This window comes from Acinonyx jubatus, chromosome E1 (assembly GCF_027475565.1).
Source record: "Acinonyx jubatus isolate Ajub_Pintada_27869175 chromosome E1, VMU_Ajub_asm_v1.0, whole genome shotgun sequence".
Lineage (NCBI taxonomy): Eukaryota > Metazoa > Chordata > Mammalia > Carnivora > Felidae > Acinonyx > Acinonyx jubatus.
The window spans coordinates 43437502-43454356 of NC_069397.1; the positions used below are offsets into that span (position 1 = coordinate 43437502).

Consider the following 16855-nt stretch of genomic DNA (forward strand, 5'->3'; position numbering starts at 1 on the left):
TAGGCCCCTCAGCACCGACAGCGTCTGGTGTGTGTGCCCTGTTCTCACGACATAAAGTGACCGTTTGCTCCTCGCTTTGAAAAAGGAAAAACAAAAGTGACCGTTTGCTCCTTGCTTTGAAAAAGGAGAAACAAAACACCCACACAGCCAGTCCTGCACCTACAAGAAGATGGTGGCTGTGACCAGCATCTCACAATGACTCGTCACTGAAAGAGAGAAACTGTCACCATCAGCATCTCCAGCCCGAGGGCTGTCACACAGCAGCAAACACTCACTTCTTCCTGCTGGCCCCAGGCTGCACCTGCATCAGCCCAGGCTGTACCCCCACCAGCTCAGGCTGCACCCCCACCAGCCCTGAGTTCCTCCGACATCAGCTTGGAAAGTGTGGGTGCTCCTGGCCTGGCTCCAGCAGTTCTGCAGAGAACTCGGGGCCGGGGCTGAGCATGTCCCACTGGAGACCCTCCCAGGGCCGGAATCTGCCCCTTGCACCCAGGACTGCCCCGTCTGTGGGGGAAGAGGAGTCCAGTGGAAGAGAGCCAGCAACCAATGCTCAGCGTGGAAATGCTCCCAATTTGGGGCGCAGGCACAAAGCTGTCCACGTCTACCGAAGGGTTAAAGGGGAGAGGGCAACTATCCAGGACTCTTTGGGGGAGGAGGCAGGAAAGTGGCAAAGGGAGGAGTAACAGCTTCTCTTAAATCCCATGGAAAACCCAGAAAATTTTCTGAAACAAAGAAACCTTCAGCCATGACAAAGAGCAACACTAATCTCCCGGGGAAATGAAGGGAAAAGAAACAGGAAAGAAGAAGGCACATGGGATCCACAGAGAAGACCTTTAAAAGGCCCCGACTGCAGGTCTCCTGAGGTCTCCTTGAGACCTTTGGGGGCCCTGTGGCGTCCCTGCATGCAGCAAGTTCTGTGGGTGTTTACGCTGCAAAAGGGTCAGCGCTGTGAGTCTGAAGAACAATATAGCTCCCTGCATAGATGCTCACACCGAAGGAGGAGGTAAAGGGTTCAGTTTGCAAACCTGCAGAGACTGAAAACCGCAGAGGATTGATGTAAATCAGTGGTTGGAAAAAAAATGCAAAACACCTGTTTACTGCTCTGTACTTCGCTCTGTTTTCACGATTTGCTGTTGTGAGCAGGTATTGCTTGAAGAGTCCGGAATGAAATTATTTTTTTTAACGTTTATTTATTGAGAGAGAGCGTGTGCGTGAGAGCACAGGCCCGGGAGAGGCAGAGAGAGAGGGAGACACAGAATCTGAAGCAGGTTCCAGGCTCTGAGCTGTCAGCACAGAGCCTGACACGGGGCTCAAACTCACGGACCATGAGATCATGACCTGAGCTGAAGTCGGACACTCCATGGACTGAGCCACCCAGTCGTCCCAGAACGAAATTATTTTTGAAATCGCAGATAAGCACTTGGCCACTTTAACAGAACCAGCTGAATCCACCAGGGGCTGGGGGAGAAGGGAAGGCAGGCCAGCCACGCAGACAAGCATACAGCTCCCTGGGGGAGCAGCCCTTCCGCCTGACTGCTAGAGGATCACCTGAGGGCCGGGGGGTGGGTTGTTTGAAAAATCTTGGTGCCAGAGCCTACCCCCGGCCCATTAGGATCTCCCGGGGAGTCTCCCCAGATGTTCCCAATGTGCAAGCTGAGGCCCAGTGTCCCCAAATTCTTATCCTGCTGGCCTCTGGCCTCAACCCCCACTACTAGGGTCTCCTGCGTACCCTGGATCTGATGGCTGGTTTTTCCTCTTTCAGTCCTGACCCTGTTTTCAGATTCCCTCCACCTGCCTCAGTAGGCTCGTTCCCCACCCAGGCCAGCCCCTGTGTCCTGCAGCCCTGCCCTGGGTTTGTCCCAGCCCTGTTTGTCCCAGCCCACATTAAAAGAAAAACAGAAGGACATAGAAAGTCCATGTAACTGAAAGGGGAAATTTTTAAATACCAGGAATTAAATTAAACCCACACCACTGAGGGTCCCCCACACTAAGGGTCCCCCACACCACTGAGGGTCCCCCACAGTGAGGGTTGAGGGTCACCACACTGAGGGTCACTTGACCAGCATCACTGAGGGTCACCTGTGTTATGGACTGTCCCCCGCAATGTGATATGTCACCAGCAAGTCAGAAAAGACAGGACAGGCCCGTTTTGGAACCATTGTTGGTCTTTGAGTGCCAGGCACATGGGCCGAAGGAAGACAGTGAGAAACTACACCCTGGAGATGTTCAGACCAAAAGCAGAATAAAACTAGAAGTCACAGGGCTGGGGTGGCCAGGGGCACATGGGTTTAGGCTGGAGTTTTGTTCCTTTACACAAGAGCTAAGGGGTGTTGCCAGCCGATAGAGGGAGGTCCCTGCTGGGTCTGCGGTGAACCAGCTGGGAGTTTGCCCTGACAGGACAGGAGAGGACAGAGGAGGAGGAGGGCACTGCCCGCAGGGAGCCAGCCTCAGGCTCCATGGTCAGTGGGTCCTGGGGACTGAGGTTGGGAGAATCAGAGTTGAATAACCGGGCGGGTGAGGGCCCAGCAAGGTTAAGGCAACGCCGCGGAGAGCCCTCAGCAGCCCTTCTGTGTCAGTGGGAAGCACAGGGGCCCCAGGGACCGCCCAGGGTGGGAGAGGAGGAGCTCACTCAGGGCCAAGGCTGACTGCTCTGGAGAACCAAGGCAGTGCCCGTGGCTGCCAAGGGTGGGAAAGGATTACAAAGTCATGGCAGGAAAAGGGCACGGGGGCCCAAACATGGGGTGGTCTGGTTGGTTCTGAGCAGATGGAGCTAAAGTCACGTTCTCTGAGGATGTTCAGGCCCGTGGCTGGGATCGGCCAGGCAGGACCGAAACCTGCAGGAGCTGAAGGGCCTTGAAAGCCTTGGGCTGCAATATTCCAGGCAACCACAAGATGACGACAGAATGCTGTGTCTGTCTCCATCCTGGAGAACTGAAGTCTGTATCTTTAACATTTATTATAGTCAGTGACAAAGTCCCAGTTCTCATTTTAAAAAGCAGACACGTCTAGGGGTGCCTGGGTGGCTCAGTCCGTTAAGCGTCCGACTTCGGCTCAGGTCATCATCTCACAGTTCGTGGGTTCGGGCCCCACCTCGGGCTCTGTGCTGACAGCTGAGAGCCTGGAGCCTGCTTCAGATTCTGTCTCCCTCTCTCTCTGCCCCTCCCCAGCTCATACTCTGTGTCTCACTCTGTCTCTCAAAAAATGAACAAATGTTAAAAAAAAAATTTTTGTTTTAAAAAAACAGACACGTCAGACCTTTACATGGAGTAAATTAAGTCAATTTGTACCTGGGGTAGTCTGCCTCTCCTGGGTCAGGGCCAGCTATAACTGAGCTAAACCTGAGCTAGGGTGCCAGGTCCTGCAGAACAGGGCTGGGACCCTCCCCTGGGACAGCCCTGCAATTTCCTGACCTTCTGGGCATCTCCCCCTGCACATGGCATCTTTCTGAACAATCTTGTATAAATCCCATCGTTTTGAAGATGCACTGGGTATGTTGACCCTAGTGGAGCCAAGATGGGCCCACCAAGCACCAGGCCATGCTGGAGACAGGCCTTTCCGGGGACAGCCAGTGGACACTGGGCCAGCCTGGGAGCTCCTGGGGGAGGACTGGGCCATCTGGAGCATCTTGAGAGCTCTGAGCTCAAACGGAATCAGATCAAGGCCCAGTGAGGGTTTGGGACAGCTTCATGTCCTTTAGTCACCCTCCACCCCAGCCTCTCCTCTAGGATCAAACCCTGACCACAGGAAATTCTCCCTTGACTGTGAGTCCCCGAGATCAAAATTTGGAGCCTCGAAAACATTGTTCTGTCCTTTGATGAGGATTTTCAGTGTCTGGCCAGGGCTGAGGGTCAATATCACACATATTGTTCTAGCTGAGAAATTAAGTTTCAGGATTTCAGTTTCGTAATGCCAACTCTTTTATCCCCCTTCTGTAAATCTAACATTCTGTAAAGGGTGTTGACTTAATTTGACGACTAACAGTAATTCAGGTCTGCTTCGTCTATTGCCAAATCCCACAAAAAAACTTGCTGCCCTTTTTTTCTTTTGGTGTGGGACTGGAATAAGAAAAAGCCACATTAAAAAAAAATTGTATGTATATTGCAGATCTTATTATTGCTTAATGTCACTTGCTTCATTTGATGAATCTCTTTAAATGGATTAGTTCAGAAAATAACGTTACCTTCCTTGAAAAACTGGTTTTTATTGTCAGATAAGGAGAGTTAGGTAGCCCATCGAGTTTCCCTTTTTGCTTTGGCTTCCAGGAAGCTTGGAGTTCAATGTAATGATGTCTAATTGTCAGTCCTGATGACCTCTGCTTCTTTTACCATTATCCTTTTAATTTTGTTGTTTTGCTATTTCATGTGTTTGCGTGTGTTTTCTAATACTAAACAGCTCCAATTCCTTTGTGAAAGGCAAAGTCTGCTTCTGGGACTTATCCAGTGGAAAGTGATGAGTAAAAAATGATCCCCACAGAAGGAGTTCATGTCCCACTCCTTAAAATCTGAGGGTGGCCCGAAGGGATTCAAAGATACTATGCAGAGGGCGGCGGTAGCTCCTTAAGAAGCAGTGTGAGAAAGCCTGTTCCATTTGCTGCCCCAGCACAGGCCGGGGCCGAGGCACTGTCCCTGCAGCCCCTTGCTGGCAGGAGAGAATTTTGAGGCTCACAAGAGAGTGTTGTTTGTACTTGGTGTATGAGAACCCCGGCTTAAGGACCGCTGGGACGAAACTTTGTTGTCACGCAGGTAGGTAGGTAGCCTGTGGTTGTACCACTGACTTGAGAAGGTTACTTAACCTCCCGGGGCCTCAAGTGGCCTCCTCGTCACTAAGTTAGGGGCACGGCAGGTGCGAAGGATGAGGTGGAGTTAGATATTCTCCCAACCCATTCACCCCAGATGAGGGTGGTGTTTACGTTTAAAAACAGAGAAGAGGGGCACCTGGGTGGCTCAGTCAGTTGCACGTCCCACTTGTGATCTCAGGCCATGATCTCACGGTTCCGGAGTTCGAGCCCCGCATCGGGCTCTGCACTGACAGGGCAGAGCCTGCTTGGGATTCTGTCTCCTTCTCTCTCTGCCCCTCCCCTGCTTGCAGTGCTCTGTCTCCTCCTCAAAATACGTATACTTTAAAACAAACAACAGAGAAGAGAAGACAAAGGAAGACTTTGAATATATAAAGATGTAAACATTTGTAGGAAAAAAGTCACCTATGAGCAAAAAGGGGGCAAAGGAGCAACTCTGTAATAAAAAAAATGCAGAATAAGCCAACGATGCAACCCCATTTATTTAAGTCAAAGAAAGCAGACCGATTCTTTACCTGCCTGATGCTGGGAGCTGTGCAGTGAAACGGACTTTCTCAGCGGTGCTCACAGGGTAGAGTGACCCAGCCCCTTCAGGAAGCTGCTTGCAGAGGTGTACGGAGAATTTTTAGAGTATTTATTACTTTGACCCAGAAATTCTACTTCTGGGACTCTGCTATGAAATAATCCATAATATGGAAAGAGCTCCTTGCAGAAGGATATTTGTGGTGAGGCTGTTCCTGTTATTTAAAATGGAATCGATACAAATGTCTGATCACACAGATAACACAAAATGGAATAGAACCTATTATTTCTTAACAAAGTTTTTTAAATATTTTTTTTTTTTTTGAGAGAGAGAGAGAGACAGCACAAGCGGGGAAGGGGCAGAGAGAGAGGGAGACATAGAATCAATCCAAAGCAGCTCCAGGCTCTGAGCTGTCAGCATGGAGCCTGACGCAGGGCTCGAACCCATGAACCGTGAGATCATGACCTGAGTGGAAGTGAGACGCTTAACCGGCTGAGCCACCCAGGTGCCCAGAATAATCCTTCTGATGACTGTAGACAAGGCAGATGCTTAGCAGATGATGTTACTTGTTAAAGCAAGATACATTATTGTATGTAAGTAATTACCACCATTTATATGTACATGATGGTAGTTTTATTTATATATGTGTGATTTCAAGGGAATATCACAAAATGAAATTGTGGTTGTGGTAGGGTGGCAGGAAAACCGTTTTTTGCTTTGTTTAAACTATTTTTCAAAATCATAATGTTATGTTACTTTTCTAATGAAAAATACATAGTTTTTAATTTTATTTATTTTTATATTTTGAGAGAGAGAGAGAGCATGAGAGTAGGGGAGAAGGGCAGAGAGAGAAGGAGAGAGAGAATCCCAAGAATCCCAAGCAGGGTCCACACTGAGGCAGGGCTCGATCCCACGACCCTGGGATCATGAGCAGAGCTGAAATCAAGACCCGGACACTCAACCCACTGAGCCACCTAGGCTCCCCCATAGCTTTTTATTTTAAAGGAACATAAAAAAAATGAAAAAGGGAGGTTAGGGGGCACCTGGGTGGCTCAGTGGGTTGAGTGTCTGACTTCAGCTCAAGTCATGATCTCACAGTCTGTGAGTTAGATCCCCACGCTGGGCTCTGTGCTGAGAGCTCAGAGCCTGGAGGCTGCTTCGGATTCTGTGTCTCCCTCTCTCTCTGCCCCTCCCCTGCTCGTGCTCTGTCTCTTTCTCTCTCTCAAAAAATAAACATTAAAAATTAAAAAAGAAAGAAAGAAAAAATGGGGGGTTAGATATGTGCTTACCAGGTTTTTAGATCCAGACCAGGAAAACGAAGGGAAAAAAAAGGGATGGGGTCTGAGAGAAGATTACTCTGTTTTTATTCCGTCAGACTAAGGACATCTCAAAATGCTAAATATGGTCTACTATCAATGTAATGTAATAACTAATAATTTAATAAAGGAAAGGCCATTTTCACACCAAAAAGTAGGATGGACAGAATTTTGCTATCACGTCCTCATTTCCCCATTTTGTGAGGATCTGTGGCACCCTTGATGGCTGACTGTGGCTCCTGGGTCAGAGTTTGGGACCCTTCTACCCGCAGGAGCCGGGCCAGGGCTCCGACCCCCAGCCACAGCCATCCTCACGGATCCTGCGTCTCTGGAGCAACGGCCCCCGCCTGGCCACGCTGAGATCTCGGTGCCATTGCCAGAGTTTCAGAGAGCCACGCTGGCTCTTACTCGGGAAATCCAGTTGGCCGCTGTTATCAGCGATGAATGGGAAACTAAGGCACAGTTTGCAAGCAGGGAGCGCCTGTGGGGCAAGACACCTGTGATAAAGAGGTCGCCCAGCCCCAGCAGAGGTAACGGGGAGGTCTCCTCTGTGCCACGGTCGTCTGTGCATTTCCGTTGTTAGACAAATCGGGTAAAAAAATCACTCACCGCTAAAACAGTGATATCCCCGCACCGCCTCCCTGGTGCCTGGAGAGAGAAGCCTCTTAGAAACACAGGGGGACCACAGCTTTCTGGACCACAGCTCCTCAGGAACATGTGCCCGCTTCCCTTTAAGCCCCTGGCGGCCTTGTGGACAAGGGTGAGCCGATGGATAGAAGGTCAGGCACCTACCCTGCCTTCCAGGTGCCAAAGCCCTCACGTGGAGGGGTGTCTGGATCCGTCTTCTCCAGAGTCATCTGTGTCTCTTCCCCGTGATGGCAGCGATCCCCAAACCTCGCCATGCGGCCGAAGCACCAAGGGGAGACTGAGATTCTAATTCTAGGTCTGGGTGGGGTCTGGGATTAAAATAGAGGGAGATCTATCTGTATGTAATCGCAGTGCCCACAGGCTTGAGCACAGCCACAGAAAGGTCTCGCGAACGTTCTGGCGGGCCTGGTGGGTGTGCGAATGAGGACACAGATGGCACTTTTTATTCATTCATTTAAGCACGTCATCGAGCACACCTCGCTCCGGCCCAGCCTGGCGGCCGCTCAGCTGCAATTTCCAGGCCTCAGATGTGCCCTCTGGGGGGCCTCCGTGGTGCAGCCCTTTGGTGAAGGGAAGAGCTGCCTCCCGGTGGCTGTGCTTTGCAAACCCAGCTCGGTGAGGTGGAGCCTGCCCCTCCCACAGTCACTCACGGTTCCGGAACCGCCTTCCTGGGGGGGGGGGGGGGGCTGCGTGGAAGCTGTGACTCAGACCTCCTGCCCTCCGCCTGGAACCTGGTCCCCGCCCTCAAGGCAGGAAGCGGAGTGTGTCAGGGCAGAGCAGGTGCGTCTGGGCGTGATGTGACATTCATCCTTTTTTCTGGCTGTCGAAGGTGCAGATAATTAATAAGAAGCTGGATCTTAGCAACGTCCAGTCCAAGTGTGGCTCAAAGGATAATATCAAACACGTGCCAGGAGGCGGCAGTGTGAGTATCGTCACACTTTCCCTGGGCCCGTTCCGTGGTTCTGGTTTGTAACAAGCGGCATGAGAATATACACTTGTGAGACATTGCAGAGAATAAACCGCCCTCGGGGGCAGAGTCTGTGCCCCCCAGGCTCCCTGCACCCGTGTCCACGGTTCTAGGAGGGGTGGGACCCCAGCACCTGTGGGGCCCCGGCCTCTGCAGAACAGGAGGATGGCTGAGCCTCTCTCTGGCCCAAACCTGGAGGCCAGGTCCTCACGGCATAATACCCCGGGTCCACCCCACCCACCGCCCGGCACGGGCTCCTGGGAGCCCCGCCGCCCGTTTGAGGTTGGGAGGAAAGGGGCAGCGTCTGAGACTGGGCTCTGTCCCCTCGTCCCCCGTGGACGGACAGCCCTGTGGGCGGCTGGCACGTCCGTTCTGATGAGCAGACGCGATGTTTTGCTGTCCTCACTCAGAGCAGGAAAAGTCCAGTCCCTGCTCGTGTTTGTCTCCCTCGCAGATCCCCAAGCCTCGGCTCAGGTGTAAAACCGGCCCCTCTCCTGGCAGAGACTTCAGGGGAAAAATAGCCCCCAAAAGTGCACAGGGGACCCTGCCTGTGGCGCTTGGGGGTTGACAGAGAAATGCTGCCTTGGACCCTTTTACATTAGGCTCCCTCCAAATGTCGTGGGGACGCCTGGTGTCCCTAGTGGGGGAGTCCCTGAGGTTTGGGGCTGGCCTCCTCACCTCTCACCTACCCACTCCATCAGCTCTGCTGTTCCCCTCCCGGCCACTCCGTGGTCACTCACCGTGGGTACGGACTGGGCCTCCCGCGGCCAGGCCCCTCTTCTCTGCGGCCCCTACCCCAGCCTCTGGGTTGACTGGAAACCACATTTAAACACATCAAAGTGGGAGGGTCGAGCCCCTTTGAGGTCCACCCCCGGCTGGGGGGACGGTTTCTGAGAGCAGGTGCCTTGCTCCTGGCTGGCAGCCAGGAGGGTGGCAGGGGGCGGGGGACAGTGGTAGCCCCAGGCGGGCTGTCTCTCCAGAACGTGCCCAGCCTGGGCCCGCACCTCTGCGCCCAGCCCCGAGGTTTATTCTTGCAATGTGAGTCTGTCTCCCGCCCTGAGCTGCATGGCGCTTCCGTAACGCTTCCTCACCAGTGTCTGCTCAGCGTTTTCCTCTGTGTCCCCAGCCCTGCTCTCCTGTCCCACTGCTACCAGAAGGAAGGGGAAGGTGTGAGGACCACCCCCCACCCTGGCCCACAACTGTGGGCTCCGCGCAGAGTGCTGGTTGCTGTGTTAGCTCCGCCTGGATCTCTGGTATCACTATTGCAGACCTTGGCTCTGGCCGGAGGAGCGAGGCCTGTTCTCTGGTTTAACTCCTGTCTGGTCGGCCGGCAGGAGGCTGTGCTGGTGGGGCCTGGGCTGTGGGGTCCAGAGGTAGCTTCAGGCGTGAGCTCGGGGCAGACGGTACATTCCCACTGCTGATGGCAGTGCCTAGGACATGAGGGGACTTCCTCGAGGGCACCTCCTGTGCTCCCGCCCTCTCTGCCCGCCTCCGGCTAACCTATGTGACCTGGCAAAGAGCCGCGGGATATCTCAGGCTGGCCCTGAGCATTGTCCTTGGAGTGTGGCCGCTGCTGGTTTGCAGTAGGAACCTTCACAGAAAGCTCTTCTCCTGGTGGAGGGCGGCTGGGGGTTCTGGGCACCTAGCCAGGTGTTTTGGGGGCGCTAGACCCCTGGCCTGGGCCCTCCGGCCTCTGGCTTGTGGCCCTCCCTTCCCTAGCCTGGAGGGGATGTCCCAGCTGGCAGGCCCAGCTCCCTTGTCCACCTTGGGATCCTCCCTGCCTCCCGCGGGCTCTGGGCTCCACTCCAGGCCTGGCCTCCTCCCCCGCTCTGCCCCGGGGCCTCCACTCTTCCTGCCGCCCCTGCACTGGCTCCTACCCTCAGGCAGTCCTGTCCCCTCTGCCTCCTTCTGCACACCCTCCTCTCCCCAGGTTACCTCATCCGGGCTGAGGGGAAAGAGGGAAGTCTGGGTCACAGAATTTACTTCCCTCTCTTCTCGTGCCAGGAGGAGCTCCCGTGGCCCCTTCCCTGCCTCTCAGCACACTGTCTCCCAGACCCTGTTCCCTCAGGACTGTTCACCCCCTGCCCGTCCACCTGCACGGGTGCCGGCTGCCACACCTGGGCTCTCCCCTTGCCTCACTCCACAGACACAGGCCAAGGGCGCCTGTTGGCCTCGGTCAACTCTCCATCAAGAAGTGGCAAACGCCAGCACGATTTTAATTAACTAAAATCATTTGGAATTGTTCCAGGTGATTTAGACAGAAGTAGATCTCCCTCCTTTTTTGTCTGGCTCTCTGGCTGGAGGCCATCTCTCTCCTGGGTAACTCCGGGCTCCCACTCCGTGGTGACTGGCCTCTTGTGGCCTCACACGGGTGGTTGCTGGAGGCCCTGGGAAGTGTCCCTCAGTGACCATCCAGGGACCCCCTCACAGACACGCCTTTCTAGAGGCTTCCTCCAGAAAACCCATCTGCCGATGCGGGGTTCCTTGTGGGCGATCCCATCCAGGGAGTCGGTTCTTGGGCTGAGATCGGTGGGGCGCTCAGCGGCTGTCGTTCCCCTCGGGAGGGTGGGCAGTGGGCAGTGTGGCCAAGCTGCGTGCTGGGCCCCGGGCCGGTTCTGAGCCCTGTGTGTGTCCGAGCTGTGCTCCATCTCTCCGGGACGGACCTGCTGGGTCCTCTGTGCCGTCTGCCCGTCTCCTGCTGTCGCTTTGCTCCTTGAGCTCGAGAACCGAAATGTCCAGGACGCTGTGTTATCCAGGTGCCAGCTGGCTCTTACCTCCAAGCTGCCAAACCGCTCTGGGTGCTGCTTGCCGAAGGTCCCCACACTTGCCGCGGTGCTGGGCTTTGTGGGAGCCTCTCCTGGGAGGAAGCGCCCCCACCGACCCCACTCTGCCCGCTCCTCTTTGAGGACCAGCAGATGTGGCTTTCTGGCTTGTCCAACAAGATTGTCCAAGTGCGGTACAAATGGATCCTATGGATCCCTCCTTTCTTTGTCCCCACCGAATGCAGTGTCACTTTCAGCTCAGGAAACAGTGACTCTTTTAAACGAACGGTGTGGGCCCTGCACAGTGACAAATACCCTTGTTTTCCCCCTGTGGGACCGAGGGCACTTCAATCCCACAGTCATTCCCTGAAGACCTACCTCCCCTGGGGCAGGGCTGGCAGAAATCCAACAACACATTTTCCCACCATGACCGGGTGCCTTCCTCGCGGCGGACAGGAAACGCCGTCCAAGCAGGGCCTGGACTTACACAGCTGCTTTTCGTGGGGTTACACCCCGTAATTAAATCATCCTGTTTTATTCTCTGTCTCTCCCTCGTCCTCTCCCGCCTCCAGGTGCAAATAGTGTACAAACCAGTGGACCTGAGCAAGGTGACCTCCAAGTGTGGCTCGCTAGGCAACATCCATCATAAGCCAGGTAGCCCTTGCAGAAGGCGGGGAAGGTGGTGGGGGGGGGGGTGCGGGACGGGACTGGGTGGTGCCTTCTCCTAAAGTGGCTGGGAAGGATTGATGGGCTGGGCTGACGAGGGGAGCATCGAAGGTGGAACTTGCTGGGCCCTGGGAGGGGTGGCTCTCCCATCTCACTCCTGAGCACGGCGCCATGGTGGCCAAGCCAACGTGACGAGGGGGGGCGGGTCCTAAGCCCTAACCTGGTTCTCCAAGCAGGCTGCACACAGAGCCTCTAGAGCTGGGGACAGGCCTGATCTGGCTCCCGAAGGCTGGCCTGTGGATGTTCCAGTTTGGTTCCCAGCCCACACAGGGGACACGTCACCGCCTGCGCCAGCCATTGCCAAACTCCGGCCGTGACTTTGTTTCGACAGTAAATGCCGTTGGAGCTCTGCCATGCTTCCCTCCCCGCTCCCCTTCCCACACCACAAGAAAATCAGAGCTATCTGGAGATCTCTCTGCGCTGATGGAAGTGTTCTAGACCTGCTCCGTCCAGTGCGGTGGCCCCCAACCACACGTGGCTACTGAGCACTGAAAATGTGGCCAGTGCAGTGGACAAAATGAGCTAATTGTATTTAATTAAAATTTAAGTAGCCACATGGGGCTGGTGGCTACCGTATTGCCCAGCGTAGATCTAGATTCTAACTCCTGCCCGGGGGTCCAGAGTGGGGACTTCTGCCGTGGGCCCGGTTCAGAGCTGAATCCGCACTTGCTGAAGCATTCCTGTGGGGAGGGGAGACAAGGCTGGCAGAGATGTAGTCCGGATCGTCTCTCATCACGTTCCGGCTTCCCTTATACTTGCTGTGGGACTTTGGTCTCTCCCAGCGAAAACCATCCCTCAGCTGTGCCACCATTCACGCCATGAGCAGCTTTCTTGGGTGGCCTTATCCTTCCCCAGAAAGGAAGGATGTCTGTCTGTCTCCCTCTCTGGCCGCGTCTCCCACACTCGGGTGCGACGCCTAGTGTCCGAGGAGGGGGAGGGGTCAGGGCCCTTCCTTCGTTAGGGTGCATTTTGCCATTTAGTTTCACTCCGAGGCCTTGCAGGGCTGTGGCTTTACAGGAAGTTGACCAAGAGAGACTTCACTCTTTGGAAGCCGACCACTTTAGAATTTAGAATCTTTTCTCCTACCCTGAGTTGTCATTGACCTTTGCATGAACTAAGGAGGAAGAATTTGTTGAGCAAATATTGATGCACACCTTGGTTAGAGAGCAAACTGTTGTCCAGCCCTTGGGAAGGGCTCTTACCTGTGCCCAGACTACCTTCTAAATGAAGGACCGTCTTGTCTACTCCGAAGGATTGGGGTCTACTTGGAATGGCTTGCTTAGCCCTCCTTCAAGGCCTGGTGCCCCCGTGTGTGTTGTGTTCCAGGAGGCGGCCAGGTGGAGGTAAAATCTGAGAAGCTGGACTTCAAGGACAGAGTCCAGTCGAAGATCGGGTCCCTGGATAACATCACCCACGTCCCTGGTGGAGGGAATAAAAAGGTAAAAGGGGGCGGGGTGGGGAGGAGGCTGCATTTAGACATGGCTGTTAATGGAGTGCGGTGCACGAACCTGGTCCGGTTTTCCAGAGAAGGAAAGCTGAGGGGCCTGAACTAATTGGCTTCCTGTGGATTCTCAGCAACCACCAGGACTCATCGGGTGAGCCACCTTCGCCGGCCATTGCTGTCACCTGGGAGCCTTGCCAGATTTGATGCCCAGACCCCACCTGGAGATTCTGATTGGTCTCAGGTGCAGCCTGGGCACCTGGAGTTTGTAAAGCCCCCAGGTGATGCTTTCATGCCCAGAAAGGTGAGCGCCGCTGTCCTCCGTGACGGCGGTCGGCCCTGTGGTTGGCAAGCGTCCATGGAAGGAAGTGGCCATCCATCCCCAAAGCCAACCCCAGCGCACCAGAACGAGTAAAGGGAGCGTAACCTGATTTTGTAAGTGGGTCACTAGGCAGTCAGAGCAAAACGGTGATGCTGAAATCCAGATTCCCGCAGAGCCCCTGCCTGTCGGTCACAGAATCGTCCACGGGGAAGGCTGCTGGACCCAGGGCCTCGGCGATCCGGGCAGTTTCTGGAGTCCTCGGGTCTCGCTGTGGGAGCTGGGGGAAGGGGAAGCCAGGGCTTGTGGCCCTGAGCAGGCTCCCTCCGGGCGCATCACAGGATGTGGTCTTATGGCTGTACTTCTTTGCTGCAGAAACGCAGCCAAAGTGCTCTCTGGGGGGTTCCCACCCACTCCAGCGGCCGTGAACTTCTGGAAGTGGCCCATTTTCCAGTTTGCAGTGCCCCCCAGCAGCTGACAGAGGGGTGGTGGAAGGAGAAGGGGTGTCCCAGAATGGGCACAGACTCTGAGACCCAACCCAGCGTGAGAAAGGGCACTGGCCAAAGTGGCCCAGCTGGTTGGAAGTGGCAGCCGTCACACCATTCATTCTGAATGGACATGCCCCATGCCGCGTGTGAGGCCAAAGCCCAAGGGGGCGGTTCTGGAGAAGCACTGGCTGGTGTGGTCTTACTTAAAGCAGAGGCCGCAGACTGAGACCTCAGGACAGACCTGACCACAGGCGAGCTCCCTGAAGGCCGGGGCACGGAGGGCGGGGTACTCACGCCCTTGGATGGCCTTGCGCTCTCTGGCTCCCCGCAGCACCCCCTGTCACCCCCCCACCCCCACCCCGGACAGCAGGGTGGACCCGGTTCCCCAGACTGGGCTTCCAAGGTGCAGAAATATCATCTCAGTGCCTGGCCCCTGGTAAAAGAGGGGCCGGGAGGCCGCGTGCTTCAAGGGAAGTGAGGCAGGGCCCAGTTCTCTGAGGTTGTGGAGAAGGTTCTCTGCAAAAGCCAGGTGGCTCTTCTAGCTTCTGTCACCTGACCGCCTCCCCGGTTTAAGGCCTGGGCATTGGCGATTCCCTGGGTGAAGGAAGGTCTCTGCCCATCTCTGGAAGCTTCTATGTCCTGAGCAAAGCTCTGGGCTTGACTCTGCTTGGAGGTGGGACCTGGGCAGGCCGGGCAAGTGCTCTCAGCTCGTTTCTCCCTCAGCAAAATGGGACCGAAATATCCACATCCCCGGGTGGTGCTGAAACCCAAAGGAGATGGTGTTCTGGAAGGTTCCTGGTACTTTGTAACCAGCTAAGAACATGACTTAGAGTCAAGCCAGAGTGTGAACTTCCGTTTTAACTCACCTCTGTGCTGGCTGAGAAAGGGTGGGCCTGGCCCTGCCCACCACTCAGAAGTCCCTGTCCTGACCCCAGAGTGTCCCTGCCTGTCTAGTCCCCCACTTCCTCCTGTGATGGGCAGGAAGCTCTAACAAGCGGTGGAGTGCAGGACCCCCGTCTCCAGAGCGCCCTTCAGTTTGGGAGATTTGGGGACTTAAACCCACGTCCAAGCCCCGCCCCCCCCCACCACAACGGGGGCTTCTCAGCCGGGGTCCACGGACTCCCGAGTCTGTGCAGAACGCTTGTGGGTCTCTGAGCGCCTGCCCGCTTGTGTCCATCTTTCTGGCTTCGCCAGATGCACAAAGGTCTTAGGACCCAAAAAAAGGAGAGAATTCCTGTCCGCCACTTCCGGGCTCAGCAGGAGCTCTTACAACTGCTCACATCTGCCACACAGGCTCTCTGAGGGTCATGGGCATCCTCTGGAGCTAAGTACCTCTGGCCTCCTGGCCCTGTCATTGTGTCTCTCCTTGAAAAAGGACTTTATGGCACCATCGTTTCCAGCACACCTTCCAGGGCGGTTCACGCTTGCCGCCACCTCCAAAGTCCTCAGTCAAAGGCGAAGGGGAGGAGTGTGTGTGGCTCACGGTTGGACGGCAGTGACTCTGGGGATGTCCCTTAATCATCTCCAGCTTCTCCTTCATGCTTTACTTTGCAATTGGGTAATATTTTTTTTTAGAGAGAGGGCACCAGTAAGCGAGGGGCAGAGAGAGAGAGAGAGAAGCGGGGCCTCCCCCGGGCTTATGCGTTACCCGGAGCGGGGCTCGAGCTCACCCCATGGGTGACTCGAACTCATGAACTGTGAGCTCATGACCTGAGCCGAAGTCAGATGCTTAATGACTGAGCCACCCAGGCGCCCCATGCAGTTTGATGATATCTATTAAGATAAAATGCACATGTCTTTTGACCTACCAGCCATTCCACTCCTAGGATACGGTTACACGTGTGTGAAATGACGTGCACCCAGGGCTATATTCATACACGGCGCCAAGGGACGCGGGTGGCTGGCAGGCAGGCGCTGGAGGACCTGCGCGCAGGTGTTCACTCCGGGACGGTGACCAGACCAGACCACGGTCACCGCAGCCCCCCGGGGTGGGGGGCAGGCAGGACTTGCTCCCCTTCCTATGGCTTAATTCACCCCTCCTCCCCTCCCCACCCAACTACCTCCTCTCTCGCAGATCGAAACCCACAAGCTGACCTTCCGCGAGAACGCCAAAGCCAAGACAGACCACGGGGCGGAGATCGTGTACAAGTCGCCCGTGGTGTCCGGGGACACGTCTCCGCGGCACCTCAGCAACGTGTCCTCCACGGGCAGCATCGACATGGTAGACTCGCCCCAGCTCGCCACGCTAGCCGACGAAGTGTCCGCCTCCCTGGCCAAGCAGGGTTTGTGATCAGGCCCCCGGGGCGGTCAATAATCGTGGAGAGAAGAGAGAGAGTGTGGAAAAAAAAAGAATAATGATCTGGCCCTTCGCCCTCTGCCCTCCCCCAGCTGCTCCTCACAGATCGGTTAATCGGTTAATCACTTTAACCTGCTTTTGTCGTTCGGCCCTGGCTCGGGACTTCAAAATCAGTGACGGGAAAAAGAGCAAATTCCAGCTTTCCAAATTGATGGGTGGGCTGGCGATAATAAAATATTTTTAAAAACATTTAAAAAGACGACCACACCCACCATTTCCTTGGGCAATTACTTTTGATTCTTTTTTTTTCCCCCTCTGCCTAGAAGAGGGAGGAGAGGCTCTGCGAGCTGCTTCTGGGGAATCTCAAGGGACTGCGGGCGCCCCTGCTCTGCCCTGTCCTGGGGGTGTCACAGAGGCAGCGGCAGCAGCAACGGATTTGAAACCGGGTGCCATGTGGGAGCCACGGGGGCGGATGTCAACTTTGTGGTGGGGGTTGGGGGAGGACCCCCGGAGAGGCTGAGGCAGGGGAAGGGGGGGGAGGGAGAGGGCAGAAGGGACAGTGTGGGAGTGGGTG

At 55.2% G+C, this 16855-nt stretch overlaps 1 protein-coding gene across 18 annotated transcripts in view; it reads left to right on the plus strand.

Annotated features, from left to right (window-relative positions):
• Window positions 1-16538, plus strand: part of MAPT (microtubule associated protein tau) — a 96110-nt gene extending 79572 nt beyond the window's left edge. For 13 of the 18 annotated variants that reach the window (XM_053211717.1, XM_027052024.2, XM_027052020.2 and 10 more), the window contains 4 exons: window positions 8112-8204; window positions 11584-11665; window positions 13064-13176; window positions 16060-16538. In XM_053211717.1, coding sequence (XP_053067692.1) covers window positions 8112-8204; window positions 11584-11665; window positions 13064-13176; window positions 16060-16275 — 504 coding nt within the window. In that variant the 3' untranslated portion in view covers window positions 16276-16538. The remainder of the gene's footprint in view (window positions 1-8111; window positions 8205-11583; window positions 11666-13063; window positions 13177-16059) is intronic. The other 5 variants (XM_027052023.2, XM_053211716.1, XM_027052032.2 and 2 more) reach the window with 1 other exon arrangement.
• The last annotated feature ends 317 nt before the right edge of the window (window positions 16539-16855 follow it).